General features: G+C 52.0%; 1 protein-coding gene across 1 annotated transcript; it reads right to left on the bottom strand.

The window, feature by feature from the left end:
* Nucleotides 1-1,703: 1,703 nt before the first annotated feature.
* On the bottom strand, nt 1,704-14,759 carry TEDDM1 (transmembrane epididymal protein 1). The gene is made up of 3 exons (XM_078665860.1): nt 12,942-14,759; nt 12,044-12,624; nt 1,704-3,784 (listed from the first exon to the last, which is right to left on the bottom strand). The coding sequence occupies exon 1, from the start codon at nt 14,549-14,551 to the stop codon at nt 13,622-13,624; it is 930 nt and encodes a 309-aa protein (XP_078521986.1). The 5' UTR covers nt 14,552-14,759; the 3' UTR covers nt 1,704-3,784; nt 12,044-12,624; nt 12,942-13,621.
* Between the last annotated feature and the right edge of the window lie 1,079 nt (nt 14,760-15,838).

The raw sequence follows: 15,838 nt of genomic DNA, 5'->3' as shown, positions 1-15,838 counted from the left end.
TCCAATTGCTTCAATGGAAGCACACAGCCTTCAACTCTCACAGGGCAGTAGGCCGGCAACGTAAAGGCGCAGGGCTTGAACATGGTCGCTTTACAACACAGTCCGAGGTGGTAACTTCAGCCATGCACAATTTGTACTGAGCTTTAGAAACATGGATTTGTCCTTTTTTTTTCATTGTTAGAATTACAGTAGAGAAGTTCGGTGCTCTGATCCTGTCAACAAATACTCCTGAAGAAGAGCATACTATAATTGACACTGTCTCTTTCCTATAACTCCTCAACGCCTCGTCACGGGTAGGAAGCGCTACATGAATGTAATAAGAATGACTCAAGTGAGGGAGGGCGCTTCGGTGTGATTACGAGCAGCCCACAGCTGTTATGGCCTTCAATTACCTCTACTGGAGCCTGGAGTTTCCGAACTCGTTTGACCCCCTGGGAGGAGGAATGCTGCCCTGATGTAAGCTGATGCTCCAGGGGATGTTTTGCATTCCTCTTTGACGCTGTGGAGATGCTGGGGCTCCCGAAGCGACTCCTTACTGAACCAAGTAACATGGTGGGAGGGGCTCTCTTCCCTCACTCCTCCCACCATGTTACTTGGTTCAGTAAGGAGTCGCGTCGGGAGCCCTGTACTCAGCAGAGGAGTGGGCGTGCGGACCTTCAGAATAGCAGGCAGACCACGAGGAAATGACCGAGCCCATAAAGGTTTGGAGGGAGAGGCCCGTGGCACAGAGAGCAGAACCGAGCACTGCAGTTTACCTGATGCAGGAATAAAAATAAAACACAAGTGAGGCAAGGGTGTTTTAACCCCCCCCATGCTCGTGACGGAACCGTTCCGTCACGAGCCTCGGGTGGGCTGTGCTAGTGACGGAACAGTTCCGTCACGGCCCCGCCACCGCTCCTGTGCGGCACTGATTTCGCGGCTGCGCGGCGCGTTCTATTGAGCGGGTGGGGCCGTGACGGAACCGTTCCGTCACAAGCACAGCTCACCCGCGTGCCGTTACGGAGCGATTCCGTCACGAGCACGGGACCGCCGCGCCGCCGCCCCGCCCCCGTAGCGCTGCGGCGGAATAGCCGCCGCAGCGAAGGGGTTAAATCTGGAGATAACAGTGTGATTTACAGTCCAATTTACAGAAAGAGTTGTAGGGAAGCCAAGCTCAGAGCAACAATGCTCTGCAAATGAAAAGGGAGCTTCGCAAGAAACAAGCAGGAAACCAAGAAAAAAAGTCCCTTAAAGAACACATGAACATGTCAAAGTGTAATGATACAGTAGTTCGCCCCTACTGTGTGGGAGAAATAAAAGAGAAAAGGAGGGACAAAAAGGCAGGACTGACCACTAGCAAGCAAGGATTTTTAAAGGACACTTTAAGAAACTAATCAGATGTGTTTAAGCCCACAAGAGAAGTATACTAAAGTATACAAGATGTTGTACGCTTACGCTCTACCTAAAAACATGTACCTGATAAGTAGGCTTGAAAGTGGTGCAGCTGTGGGGAGAATAGGTAAAGGGTGGATGAAAAACCATATACAAGTACAGCATAGGCGCTGTATTTCCAAATTTAAAAAGACAAGATTACTTAAACTAGATAAAAAGGTGCTGTTTGGTTATTGTCCATTGTTTAGATAAACAAATTAAAATTATATTTAAAGTTTTCAAATGAGCATTTGAACAGTGCAATATAAGTGAAAGAAACACACTGAAAGTGAGATTATTGATTTATTGAGATGGGCATTTTTTTTTAATGACAGATTTCTCTTATGAAGTATTTTTTTATTTTGCACAGCACATTTTTTTATTATTGCAAAAAAAACTTAAACATGAACATAAACTCTAAAACAGTTATGAGCATATCATAAATATTTGCACTTGCATTGCCATTAGCATTGTGTTACTCAGTTACAGTTTTTCTTTATTTAAACAGTACACTGTGACATTTTCAATAATTGTGCAATATACTTTGAAGTTTGTATGGTGTAACAAATACTGTCATTTTTTTCAAGTCACTTGTTATAGTAAGTCCTGGTGCCACTGCACCTGCTGCACCATTCAAATCATGACCCCCAGAGCCTGCATGATAAATGCATGTGTGACTGCACATTTAGTTGTACAATATAGCAAGAATAAGTGTTTAGTGAGGTGCCTGGAGCTTTTGGTCCTGGTGTCTCTGCACCCGCTGCACCATTGAAATAGTGACCCTAGTGCCTGCTAGATAATTGCACATATGAGTGCCTGTTTAGTAGTAAAATGTAGCAATAATCTGTGTTTAGTGGGTTCCCTAGAGCTTTTGACCACAGTACCACTGCTCCTGCCTCACCATTCAAATCAAGCCCCTTTTAACTGCAAGATAACTGCAATTGTGGCTGCCTGTTTAGTAGTAAATGATAGCAATATTAGGTATTTAGAGGAGTTCTGACAACTTTTGGCCCGGGTGCCACTGCACCTGTTGCACCCTTTCAATTATGCCCTATTGCATGCAAGGTAACTGCACTTGTGATTGCCTGCTTAGTAGTAAAATATAGCAATAGTAGGTGTTTAGTGGGGTGCCTAGAGCTTTTTGTCCCGGTGTCACTGCGCCTGCTCCACCATTGTAATCATGACCCTAGTGCCTGCTATATAACTGCACTTGTGACTGTCTGTTTAGTAGTAACATTTTGCAATAATCTGTGTTTAGAGGGGTCCCTAGAGCGTTTGGCCCAGTGCCCCTCACCTGCTGCACCATTTAAATCAAGCTTCTTTTAACTTCAAGGTATGAAATTGTGACTGCCTGTTTAGTAGTAAAATATAGCAATATTAGGTGTTCAGAGGGAAAGATAGTAAATGATATGCAGCGTTAACCAAAAGAAAAAAAGTTTGAACCACCAACACGGATACGCCGTGTATCATAAATATGGTGCATTCCTGCCCTTTCCTTTTGACGAAGGGAAGCTCTGCAAAGTGCGCTGCCCTGCGTCAAAAACTCATAAATGATGCCTATAGTTTGCCTAGGACCCCGCCCTTTTGCCGTATAATTAGGAAAGGTGGCAAGTGTTGTTCTTTGTGGACCGGAAATTTTGGCGATATGGGAACTAAACCGAAAATAGAAGACATGCCCTTTTTCATTAAAATGGCTTTTTAACCCCTCCCATGCTCGTGACGGAGCCGTTCCGTCATGAGCCTCGGGTGGGCTGTGCTGGTGACGGAACGGTTCCGTCAAGGCCCGCTCGCCGCGCCTGCGCAGCGCGAATTCCGTGCCTGCGCTGATGTTCTAAAGAGCGGGCGGGGCTGTGACGGAACCGTTCCGTCACAAGCACAGCTCACCCGAGGGCCATGACGGAGCGGTTCCGTCACGAGTACGGGAGCGCCGCGCGGCCCCGCCTCCCCCTTTAGCATTGCGGCGGAATAGCCACCGCAGCGAAGGGGTTAACTTGGTTAACCTTATTCATTTACTTACTTTTGCAGCTCCTGTGAGTATTTGTCCTATTCCCGCCTGATTTACACTGTCCTTTCCTTTGGAAATACCCTACTCTGTTCATGTTTTGACAATCAGCCTTCATTATTAGGTGGCCTGGGCTACAACACCCTTCTTGCCTGTTTTGGTCCTCTCCATTCACTTGAACATTCACCAGGAATGGTCACAGTGCCACAGAAATAAGTTGCTTGCCACTGTAACTTTTTGACTGCATACAGATCACCATCCCAATACCTCTAATCTAGTAACATGACAGTCTCATTGTAAAGTGCTCTAATGCCCTCAGAGGCCATGTTTGCACAATATATAGAAAATCGCTAAATAAATAAAATAATTAAGCTGTGTTGGACTTGGCCTTTTCCCCCAAATTTTTCGCTTTTGACCCCCTTATCTAAATTGTCTCCCCCATGGGATTAAACCTGTATAGGCCATGAGTGGTGTGAGACCCCTTGTGAAAAATGTAATTACATGACATAATGTGAGCACTTGTAAAATCCCCCATTTTAAAACTGCACCTGATTGAAATGTATTGTATTTAAAATGGATGCCATGGCCCTGGGTTTTGCCACTGGACTGACATAGGTCAGCGGACTAGATAATATTACCCAGCTACCCCTAGTTTTGGAGGGAAAGCCTGGCACCCAGGGTGCTCAACCCCTCCCCTTGAGCCAGTGTGAACCAGTTATCCCCAACATTCCGGAAGGTGCTGGCTCTGTGAGGGAGGAGGGTATAAATAGGGAGAAGTGTCACCAGAGAGTCAGTCAGCGCTGGGACAAAGAAGAGAGGGGACCTGCTGTGAGGTGCTACCGCCACATGGGCCTGTGAGCTGGGCCCTGCACCCCTAAAACCCCCTACTCTACTGTCCCTTGGGCCCATGATAAGGGAGGGCCCCTACCCAGGTCACTGAAGCTGTTGGACCTTGAACTACGCCAGCGCTGAGCGACAGAAACACCCAGAACAAGAGGAGTGCTGTGGGCTTGAACCCCCCTAGGAGGTGAGGAGAGTGGCCCTGGGGCTAGCTGTGGAACTGATTGCCCCTGTGAGGTGTGCCTGCCGGACGCTGTGCTGTGGAAGCGCTGTTTTGGGGAGGTTGGTGCCCCCAAGGAAGCTGTGGCCCCTTTGCCAGCTGAGTGAGGAGAACTGTGACCACGGAGAAGCGCCGAAGTACTGTGTGGCCTGACTGAACTGCCTCTATCCTGGCGGGTTGAGAGAGAGGAGCTGAGCGCTGTGAATAGCGCTGTGGGTGCTTACCCCACGTGGTGATGTCCTTTTGCTGAGGAAGTATTTGGCTGAACAGCGCTGAGGGAGCTTACCCCTCGTTTTTGGTGCGCTGTGAATAGCGCCATGGAAATAATTAAATAAAGGGAGCCTACCCCTTGGGCCGCCGAAAATCACCGCCTCGGCCCGGCGCCGCCTTGGAGTGCCCCCTGCTGCTGCCAGCGCTGTTGCGGCGGCCCCCGGAGTGAGGAGAGGGCCACCGGAGTGAAGTGTAGGCCACGCTAGGCCCCGAAGCCGTCAGGGCCCGTGTCACGTGACGGGGGCGCCCGGCCGCGTCATTGGCCGCGCCCCCGCCCTTGCCGCCCACGGATTGGCTGCCCAGCCGGGCAGCAGGAAGAAGCCGCAGAAGCTTCCGAAAAGCCCCGGGAGGCCGAGGGAACCCGGGCAAAGCCGTCGGAGGCGTTGCGGGGCTCCCGTGGTGAGGAGGGAGCCCCGAGAGAAGTGACCTGAGCGGGAGCCAACCCCGCCGGTCTGTGGCTCGGATAGAGGAGCAGCCGAAAGAGGCCGGGAGAAGCTCCGGCGGAGCTGTGGGATTGCGGGGCTCCCGTGGTGAAGAGGGAGCCCCGTGTGTGCTTGCAGCCTCGTGGAGGCTGCCGTGAAGTCCCGGGCCCCCGGGAAGAAGGAGGAGCCCGGCTGTTGTGAGGAGGGGGCATCGAGGCATGGGTTCGGTGCCTGCCCCACCTCTGCCTCGGAAGCCCGGGGGAAGTGCTGCTGCTGGCGGGACTCTCCTGAGCTGAAGAGAGCCCCGCACACCCAAGCCGGCCACAAGTCTGCCCTACCTGTCTGTGCTCCCGCTGAGGAGCAGCACTAGAGGAAAGCCCCGGCAGTGGAGAAAGCCAGAGCCCCTGACTTCAGCAGAGCCTAGGAGCCCGGTGAGTGGGGCGGACGTGAGAAAGCCAGAGGCTTTGGGAGAAGCTGGGGGTGGGAAGCCTCGGGGCACGTCTCGGTGCCTGCGCCCCCCCCCCCCTCTGGACCAATCCGGCGGGGGGACGTCCTGTGGCATCGCAGTTGTAGGAGTTGCATCGTGGTCATTCAGGAGACTACCACTGGGCCACCTCCACCCCAATTAACCCTGTGAGGCCTACTGGCCCCACCCGGAACGGTTTTTCAGGGTATAAGCCCCAAGTACCTAGAACATGGGTGAGGACAGTTAAAGGCTGCATGCCATGGAAGTTAGCCCCTGACTAGGGGTCTGTTACTGCCTGTTGATTCTTGCCCATGAGAAAAGGGTTAATAAGTACGGAATTGACTGTGGAGCACTCGGATGAGCTGTTTTCCCTCTGATGGCAGGTTGTTCTTTCCACCCTACTGAAATGTCGCATAGATTCTTACAGGGATATACTTCTAGGGTTGCTTTATATAAAGAGAGGCTCATCCCTGCCTGGTGAAATGGTTAGTCATGCCCTAGTAAAATGTTTATTCCTGCACAGTGATCAGGTGATAGGAAATGTTTAAGGATACCCCTGTTGTTGATGTTACTGATGCCAATGCACATTAATGCTTCCTGCCTGATGTTTGATATCTCTGTGCCGATTTCTTGCAGGTGTTCCTGTATGTTGGGATTTACTATGATGCCCTGATGTTTTCTTTTACAGGGGTTGGGTTGGCGTTATTGTGCATGATGTATAGTTATGCTAATGTTGCAACTTACAATTTCAGCCAACCCCCTAAGGATGAGAGCCTGAGTTGGCCCCGCCAGATTGGCCCCAGGTCTACTGTTATTTAATCACAATTTTTCTTTATTTCAGCATGGACTTTGGACTCAACCCCTTTTTGTCCCATGTAAATAATTCCCTATAAAGTACTTGGCTCTGGTGCCAGTTGGCACCTTGTTGTGACTACCACTATTCTATTTCTTTTTACCTTGCAGGTTGGAGACATAACTAAATTTAATCTTTTTCCAACCAAAGGTGGTGTCGTGACTCTTTTGTAGTGTGATTGGTGGGTCGTCTGTGTGTACTGCGTGAATGCTTCACATGTCCTCGAAGTTTGGCCTGCCCGCTTGATGCCATGCTACCCCCTTGAGATTTGGGCAACCCCCATTTCCAACATTTGGTGGCAGAGCGGTGGGATAGGACTTGTGTTTGCGCAGTACCACAGCGGCCACGGGTTACACTGCAAATAGAGCTTTGGAGGTAATCCGAGCCTTGTTGTGGGGATTATTGTTGCTTCCTCCTGAAAGTGTTTGACAATTGTGTCCCCTTGTTCCACTGGGAGGGTGTGTCCCGGGTGTACCTCGCCACGATGGGGTTGATTTACCAGGAAGTGGAACTAATGGAGTACACCGAACAGGAGGTGATAGACTTCCTCCTGGAGAGAGGGATACCCCCAGTAGGGAACATTAGGAGGAATTTGTTTCTCTATGAGGCCCTCAAGAGGGGAGAGCCCTTAGAGGTTAATGGGGACTTGTCTGACTACCCCCCCGAAGTGTTGAAGGGTCAGTGGGTTAGAGACCAGAGTGAGGGCTCCCCATCCAGAACCCTGGGAGGTAAATGCTCCGATGAGGAGGAGGAAGAGTCTAGCAGGGCAGAGACGCCAGTAGCTGTGGAGGACACCGAAGATAGGGAGTCTCGCACTGGGTCCAGTCCCGGGGGCACTGCCCCATCCCTTTCCCTGTCCCCAGAAGAGTGGGTAGATAGGAGGGAGGAAAGGGAGTATCAGCTGGCGCTGGCAAAGCTCAGGCATGCCGAGGGCTTAGCGCAGCTGAGGGTAGAAGAGCAGCGACTAGAGACTGAAAAAGTCCTAGCGCTGGAGAGGATGGCAGAGGCGGAGAGGGCCTTCGCCAGGGAGAGATCAGCTCAGGTGGGTAGGTTGTCCCCTGAGAGTGGTTTTAGGAGTCTGGATTCACCGAAGAGGGTGGGATCCAGTGGTGGCAGCGAGTGTAGGTCCAGTGCAAGGAGTCCCACTCCCGAAGCCCAAGAGACTGTGCCTGATTCCCCGGAAGAGGAGGACGGGTTAGTATTTAGGGGCAGGGGAAAGCTGTTCCATCAGTCCTGGGGAGAATTCGAGGAGGAGTGTTGGACTGTACTGGAGGATTGGGTGGTGAGGAGAGCAGTGGAGGATTGGGAAGGGCTGTGCCATGCCGTTATCCGGGAGCACATGCTAAGGAGTTGTGTCCCAAGACTGCGTCACCATCTGTTGCAGTGCGGGTTCTCAGACCCCAGGGAACTTGCACGGGAGGCAGACCTCTGGGTAAGTGCCAGAGCGTCTGGGAAGACATTGGGGAGTGATCCAGAAAGGAGAGGTGCAGGGATCTTCCGACCCAGCGTGGCGGGAGAGGTGAGAAGCCCAGCTAGGTCCCAGGATAGTGGGCGGGTTGTAGGGCCTCACATCCCATCTAAAGGAGGGAGTGAGACGGGGAGGTGTCCCGAGATGCCCCAACTGCAGTCACAGGGACTGGAGAGTTCTTTTAGGGAACCCCAGGTTGGGAGTCTAGGCTGTCCCGGTGTGCCTTCTCGTGGAAAGGATCCCCTTATGTCAGGAGAACCCGGAGCATCATTAATCAGAGCTCCAGTGGTTCGGGGGACTGACCAGTCACAGGGTTTAGATCCTGGACTGGGGTTTCAGGTTCAGGGGTTGCCTGACCTGGAAGGTGGGGTTCCTGTAAAGCAGATCTCTACCAAATTGACTCCTAGGGGTACTACTCCCAGTGGGAGGGTGCGGAACTCTGGGAGGGGGTGCAGAGGGAGGAAGGTCTCTTCTCTGTCACCGGCTCAGCCACAGGGCGCAGATCCTGGGTTGGGTGGCCAGGGACAGGGTTTGCCTGCTCTGGTGGGAGGGACCTCTGTAACCAGAGTCCCCCCGGAAGTGACTCCCAGGGGTACTACTCCAGTTAGGAGGGTGCGGGACTCTGGGAGGGGGTGCAGGGAGAGGGAGGACTCGCCCCTGTCACCGGTTCAGCCTGTGGGTTTCGGCTCCAGGTTGGGGAGAGAGTTGTGTGAGGGTGTCCCCCAGCGTAGGAGATGGAGGAACCCTTGGAGGAGAAGTAGGGGGAGGAGAGCCTCGCCCCTAAGGGCTGGTCAGTCTGAGGGTATAGACCCCAGGTGGGTGGACCAGTGGCAATTTGGAGAGAGAAGAGTGGTCCAAGAGAATTACAAGCCTGAGGCTAGAGCCTCCCACTCTAGGAAGGAGAAACATCCCACTAGGGAACACCAGTGGGGTGGTTTTGTTGGTGAATGGAGGGTTGCGAAAGAGAACCATTGGGTTCCAGAGTGGAGGAGAGACTGCAGGTGCTCCTGTAGTTGCAGGCCTGCGTCCACCTTTTTCCGCCCCAAGCAGGGAAGCCCATCAAGGCATTGATCAGTCTACCCTGGCTTTTGGCTGGGGGGGAGTCGTGTTGGACTTGGCCTTTTCCCCCAAATTTTTCGCTTTTGACCCCCTTATCTAAATTGTCTCCCCCATGGGATTAAACCTGTATAGGCCATGAGTGGTGTGAGACCCCTTGTGAAAAATGTAATTACATGACATAATGTGAGCACTTGTAAAATCCCCCATTTTAAAACTGCACCTGATTGAAATGTATTGTATTTAAAATGGATGCCATGGCCCTGGGTTTTGCCACTGGACTGACATAGGTCAGCGGACTAGATAATATTACCCAGCTACCCCTAGTTTTGGAGGGAAAGCCTGGCACCCAGGGTGCTCAACCCCTCCCCTTGAGCCAGTGTGAACCAGTTATCCCCAACATTCCGGAAGGTGCTGGCTCTGTGAGGGAGGAGGGTATAAATAGGGAGAAGTGTCACCAGAGAGTCAGTCAGCGCTGGGACAAAGAAGAGAGGGGACCTGCTGTGAGGTGCTACCGCCACATGGGCCTGTGAGCTGGGCCCTGCACCCCTAAAACCCCCTACTCTACTGTCCCTTGGGCCCATGATAAGGGAGGGCCCCTACCCAGGTCACTGAAGCTGTTGGACCTTGAACTACGCCAGCGCTGAGCGACAGAAACACCCAGAACAAGAGGAGTGCTGTGGGCTTGAACCCCCCTAGGAGGTGAGGAGAGTGGCCCTGGGGCTAGCTGTGGAACTGATTGCCCCTGTGAGGTGTGCCTGCCGGACGCTGTGCTGTGGAAGCGCTGTTTTGGGGAGGTTGGTGCCCCCAAGGAAGCTGTGGCCCCTTTGCCAGCTGAGTGAGGAGAACTGTGACCACGGAGAAGCGCCGAAGTACTGTGTGGCCTGACTGAACTGCCTCTATCCTGGCGGGTTGAGAGAGAGGAGCTGAGCGCTGTGAATAGCGCTGTGGGTGCTTACCCCACGTGGTGATGTCCTTTTGCTGAGGAAGTATTTGGCTGAACAGCGCTGAGGGAGCTTACCCCTCGTTTTTGGTGCGCTGTGAATAGCGCCATGGAAATAATTAAATAAAGGGAGCCTACCCCTTGGGCCGCCGAAAATCACCGCCTCGGCCCGGCGCCGCCTTGGAGTGCCCCCTGCTGCTGCCAGCGCTGTTGCGGCGGCCCCCGGAGTGAGGAGAGGGCCACCGGAGTGAAGTGTAGGCCACGCTAGGCCCCGAAGCCGTCAGGGCCCGTGTCACGTGACGGGGGCGCCCGGCCGCGTCATTGGCCGCGCCCCCGCCCTTGCCGCCCACGGATTGGCTGCCCAGCCGGGCAGCAGGAAGAAGCCGCAGAAGCTTCCGAAAAGCCCCGGGAGGCCGAGGGAACCCGGGCAAAGCCGTCGGAGGCGTTGCGGGGCTCCCGTGGTGAGGAGGGAGCCCCGAGAGAAGTGACCTGAGCGGGAGCCAACCCCGCCGGTCTGTGGCTCGGATAGAGGAGCAGCCGAAAGAGGCCGGGAGAAGCTCCGGCGGAGCTGTGGGATTGCGGGGCTCCCGTGGTGAAGAGGGAGCCCCGTGTGTGCTTGCAGCCTCGTGGAGGCTGCCGTGAAGTCCCGGGCCCCCGGGAAGAAGGAGGAGCCCGGCTGTTGTGAGGAGGGGGCATCGAGGCATGGGTTCGGTGCCTGCCCCACCTCTGCCTCGGAAGCCCGGGGGAAGTGCTGCTGCTGGCGGGACTCTCCTGAGCTGAAGAGAGCCCCGCACACCCAAGCCGGCCACAAGTCTGCCCTACCTGTCTGTGCTCCCGCTGAGGAGCAGCACTAGAGGAAAGCCCCGGCAGTGGAGAAAGCCAGAGCCCCTGACTTCAGCAGAGCCTAGGAGCCCGGTGAGTGGGGCGGACGTGAGAAAGCCAGAGGCTTTGGGAGAAGCTGGGGGTGGGAAGCCTCGGGGCACGTCTCGGTGCCTGCGCCCCCCCCCCCCTCTGGACCAATCCGGCGGGGGGACGTCCTGTGGCATCGCAGTTGTAGGAGTTGCATCGTGGTCATTCAGGAGACTACCACTGGGCCACCTCCACCCCAATTAACCCTGTGAGGCCTACTGGCCCCACCCGGAACGGTTTTTCAGGGTATAAGCCCCAAGTACCTAGAACATGGGTGAGGACAGTTAAAGGCTGCATGCCATGGAAGTTAGCCCCTGACTAGGGGTCTGTTACTGCCTGTTGATTCTTGCCCATGAGAAAAGGGTTAATAAGTACGGAATTGACTGTGGAGCACTCGGATGAGCTGTTTTCCCTCTGATGGCAGGTTGTTCTTTCCACCCTACTGAAATGTCGCATAGATTCTTACAGGGATATACTTCTAGGGTTGCTTTATATAAAGAGAGGCTCATCCCTGCCTGGTGAAATGGTTAGTCATGCCCTAGTAAAATGTTTATTCCTGCACAGTGATCAGGTGATAGGAAATGTTTAAGGATACCCCTGTTGTTGATGTTACTGATGCCAATGCACATTAATGCTTCCTGCCTGATGTTTGATATCTCTGTGCCGATTTCTTGCAGGTGTTCCTGTATGTTGGGATTTACTATGATGCCCTGATGTTTTCTTTTACAGGGGTTGGGTTGGCGTTATTGTGCATGATGTATAGTTATGCTAATGTTGCAACTTACAATTTCAGCCAACCCCCTAAGGATGAGAGCCTGAGTTGGCCCCGCCAGATTGGCCCCAGGTCTACTGTTATTTAATCACAATTTTTCTTTATTTCAGCATGGACTTTGGACTCAACCCCTTTTTGTCCCATGTAAATAATTCCCTATAAAGTACTTGGCTCTGGTGCCAGTTGGCACCTTGTTGTGACTACCACTATTCTATTTCTTTTTACCTTGCAGGTTGGAGACATAACTAAATTTAATCTTTTTCCAACCAAAGGTGGTGTCGTGACTCTTTTGTAGTGTGATTGGTGGGTCGTCTGTGTGTACTGCGTGAATGCTTCACATGTCCTCGAAGTTTGGCCTGCCCGCTTGATGCCATGCTACCCCCTTGAGATTTGGGCAACCCCCATTTCCAACAAGCTGCTATTAGGTGATGTGGATATTCAGTCAAAGGAGCAAGGCATGTATCAATTAATTAACACTACTTAGGATATTCGAGTAATCATTAGTTTAATTTCTTTTTTTAATGGCTTTAGAATTGATAAACCGATTTTTAATTGTTTTTCTTTAATGATATAAATAGTTTTGGGTATGTTCTCATGCGAATATATGTTTGACAAAAAACATGATAATGGTTTGAGTTTAAACCTCCTAAGCACCGAATAAATAAAAGACTAAACGACTGGTCTGCTTAGAGCAACAGATAAACAGAATAGTATTTGTTCTCATGCAGCCATGCACTAGCAAACACACAGACAACAAACATAGACCTAAGCAGATATCAAATACAGGCACAAAAACAGACAACATACGAGGGTGCACAGTTCAGTGCACACACGGAGCCAGATCTATCTACACTTCACACTGCGTCACAAGGGTGGCGCAAGTGTGTCGTCACGCTAGCACCCATGATTTTTGACACAAAGCTGTGTCTACAAATAATGGTAGACTGGGCTTTGCACCAAAAAATAATGCCTCCTTGAGGCAACAAATTAACCCTTTCCGTGCTGATGACGGAACCGCTCCGTCATCATCTGCGGTGGCGCTGTGCTGATGACGGAGCAGTTCCGTCATGGCCCGGCCGCCGCGTCGGCGTGCCGCGGATTCCGCGCCTGCGTGCCGCGGATTCCGCGCCTGCGCTGGGCGTTCTATTGAGCGGGCGGGGCCTTGACGGAACCGCTCCGTCATCAGCACAGCTCAACCGAGGCTGGTGACGGAGTAGTTGCGTCACCAGCATGCGGCCGACGCGCGGCCGCCCCACCGCCCCGCCCCCTTAGCGCTGCGGCGGAATAGCCGCCGCAGCGATGCGGTTAACATAAATGTTATTATTTCTACAAACTTTTCAAACTTTGTGTGTGTGTGCGTGTGTGTGTGTGTTTTTTGTGTGTGCCGCCAGGCAGCCTGATTGTGCACCAGGGCGTGAGAAAAGCAGCTTAGTAGCTATGGTGCTGTCCTGCTCTCTCCCTTTCACACAATGCAGCACAGCAAATTTGATTGCATGAAATAATACTGTTCTGTGCTCAAGGAACTGGTTTTCCAGTGCAGCCCCCAGCCTGAGTGAAATTTTAACTAACCCTCATTTTTTTGTGCCAATATGAGTGTGTCTGTCACTCCTTTACTGCATTACCTCTATGATGAGCTCTGAAGCATACTAACACACACACACACACTAAAAAAATAGTAATTCATGAAAACAGCAGGTATAATTTATTCATAGCATCTTAGGTTCATACTTAGACCATTCATAAGGCCACAGTGCAGGCCCTCAGGATGACCTTCCACTGCTCCTTTCTTCAAGGTCTGAGCAAACCTGGAGGGGCAATGTGTACTAGCAGCAGCAATCGAAATGAGTGGTGAGCTTGGTTATCCCTATGTGGTCTCCCAGAGTCTCTCGGATATCACCAGCATGGTCACCATTTTCATCAGATCTCAGTGTCCCATCAATTCAACATCAATGCCTCCACTTTACCAACTTCACCAATTCACTTTAGAAAGTCACAGCACTTCCTCCTCCCAGGTTTTCTCTGCCTCCTCCACATCCTGAGACGCCAACTTCTCCAACTCCTCTGGATGTTTCCCTATCCCGTTACATACCAACCGGTACAACCCCTTGGACGGCACGCCGCGGCATCTTTGCTCGTTTAGCTTTCTCTGCAAGAACTTGTGTAGAACTTTGGTGAGTCCAAATATGCCAGCCAGCAAAGCCGCGTTGACCGCAAGGTGCCAGCAGTAGAAGTTAGTTAAGAACATGAGGTTCTCCATGCTGGTGTCATCCCAACGCACACCAGTTGGCGGACGGAAGAGAATGAAGGCGGAGTGGAGAAGCCAGGTCCCCTGTACCATGACCATTAGAGTCTTGGCGAACCACAGGCGCCGGTAGTTGGGCCTCCAGAGCTCGACGGTGAGGATAAGCGAGGTGAATAAGCAAGTCATGAGAAGCAGGGAGTGTATCTGGTTCTCCACACCATCTTTGCCATGCATGTGAAACTTCAAGAGCAGCGTGGTGACGTAGAACGCCACGCACAACGCCACCTGCTCCAGCAAGATCAGCCGCTTGGGTAGACACGCCTGGCTCACGATGTCCAACCAGCCGCTGAACGCAAAGTAGCCGTACATGGTCACGTGCTGCCATTCGTTGGGGTGTTGGAACCGGAACGTGGGGTCGGACAGCTCATAGAAGTAAAACTTGTTGACTCCAGGGGGGTAAAAGAACTCGGCCATGATGGCCATGGTGCCGTAGACGACCTTCAAGACCCCTTCCGTAGGGATGTGTCGTAGGGCTCCCCTGAGACCCGGTGGCCTCTTGCACTCCTGGAACTGCGTCCTCTGCCCATTCAGAACCATCCAGGAGAACCTGAAGGCATAAAAGAGACCAAAGGAAAGAAAAGCCAGACCTGGGGAGATGTGTCCAATGAACGTTCCCATTGTGAAGGCGAGATCCAACCGCCTCGAGGCCCCTTAGGGTATTGGGAGCGGCACAAACGTGTTCAGTAGTGTAGGTAGGCAGGAGTTAAAGCAACTTTCAAAAGCGCGAGAAACTCCTGTCAGGCGGCGAGAGGAGAGGACCCGTCCAGCTGCTACTGACTTCCCTGAGCAGCTGAGCTGCGCGCACTGATCACAGCCGCGGTTTGTTGTCTAGTCAGCACCTGTTCCTCTCAAGAATAAATGATGTCGCTCCGCCCTTCGGTAACCAGGAACTCTTGGGCGTGTTCAGCAGAGAATCAGCTTCTCACCTACAGGGAGCTAGCTGCAAGGCACGTCCCACCGCACGCAGAAATCAGTGCGGGACAAACAGAGGAAAAAAAGTGCTGCTGTGACAGTTCAGAAGTAGAGATTGAGGAGACGAGCAGCAAGACGAGTTTCAGAAAAAAATCACTGCTTTTGGAAGAAGGGAGCATGGAAGAGAAGAAAAAAGGAGGAAAGGAAGAAAGGAGAGCTGAAAGGAAGGAGACAAAAAGGGAAGGGAGAGAGGAAAGTAAAGAGAACGATTAGAATGAATGAAGGTAAAAGAATGAATGAAGAGAGAATAGAAGGAATGGGCGAAGGAAGTGAGGACGCAACAGCTAAAGGGTGAAGGAGACCAAACAGAAAGGGTGAAAAGTAGAAAGGAAGGAAGAAAAAAAGTAGGAGGAAGGAATTGCTGAAAAAAGGAAGGGAGGTTCCGGAAGGTTATCAAAACCTGTCTCTTTACTCAATGATTATCCCTTGACTGCATTGTGGTTTGCTCATTTTCTCTAGCGGCAAGACGCCTCGGCAGTAGAGCGCTCTACAAATACTTTCATTCATTCATTCATTCATTCAGGAGGACAGGAGAGGGGAAGGAAGAGGAAGGGAGCAGAGCAGCTGCGAGTGAAAAATATGTTTTTCTTTTTTTAGACATTCAGCATCTGAACATTGCTGTTTTCTGCCATAAAACGTAATTCTCTGCCACAAAATAAATATAGCATAATAGCACATCCTTAGAATACATCACAATGTATGAAACAGCTCATCAGAACAAATGACTATCCCCAAGGTAGTTTATGGATGCACCATGGTTGAGGTTGAGAGTTATGTTATGTTAGGTATATTTGTAGAGTGCACTATTACCCCGGGGGGTACCCTGGCGCTGCGCAGGTGAGAGTCTAACCCCACTCAGGGTGGGCACTAAAGGCTATTCGAAGAGCCAGGTCTCCAGCTTCTTGCAGAACTCAAGAAATGAGTGTGAGGCTC

The sequence above is a fragment of the Lissotriton helveticus genome, chromosome 11 (genome assembly GCF_964261635.1).
Source record: "Lissotriton helveticus chromosome 11, aLisHel1.1, whole genome shotgun sequence".
Taxonomy (NCBI): Eukaryota; Metazoa; Chordata; class Amphibia; order Caudata; family Salamandridae; genus Lissotriton; species Lissotriton helveticus.
This window is presented reverse-complemented; position numbering and strand designations above follow the sequence as displayed.

Excerpts from the sequence above, each read along its gene's own strand:
- TEDDM1 (XM_078665860.1), bottom strand. The coding sequence starts at position 14,551 with ATGGGAACGTTCATTGGACACATCTCCCCAGGTCTGGCTTTTCTTTCC.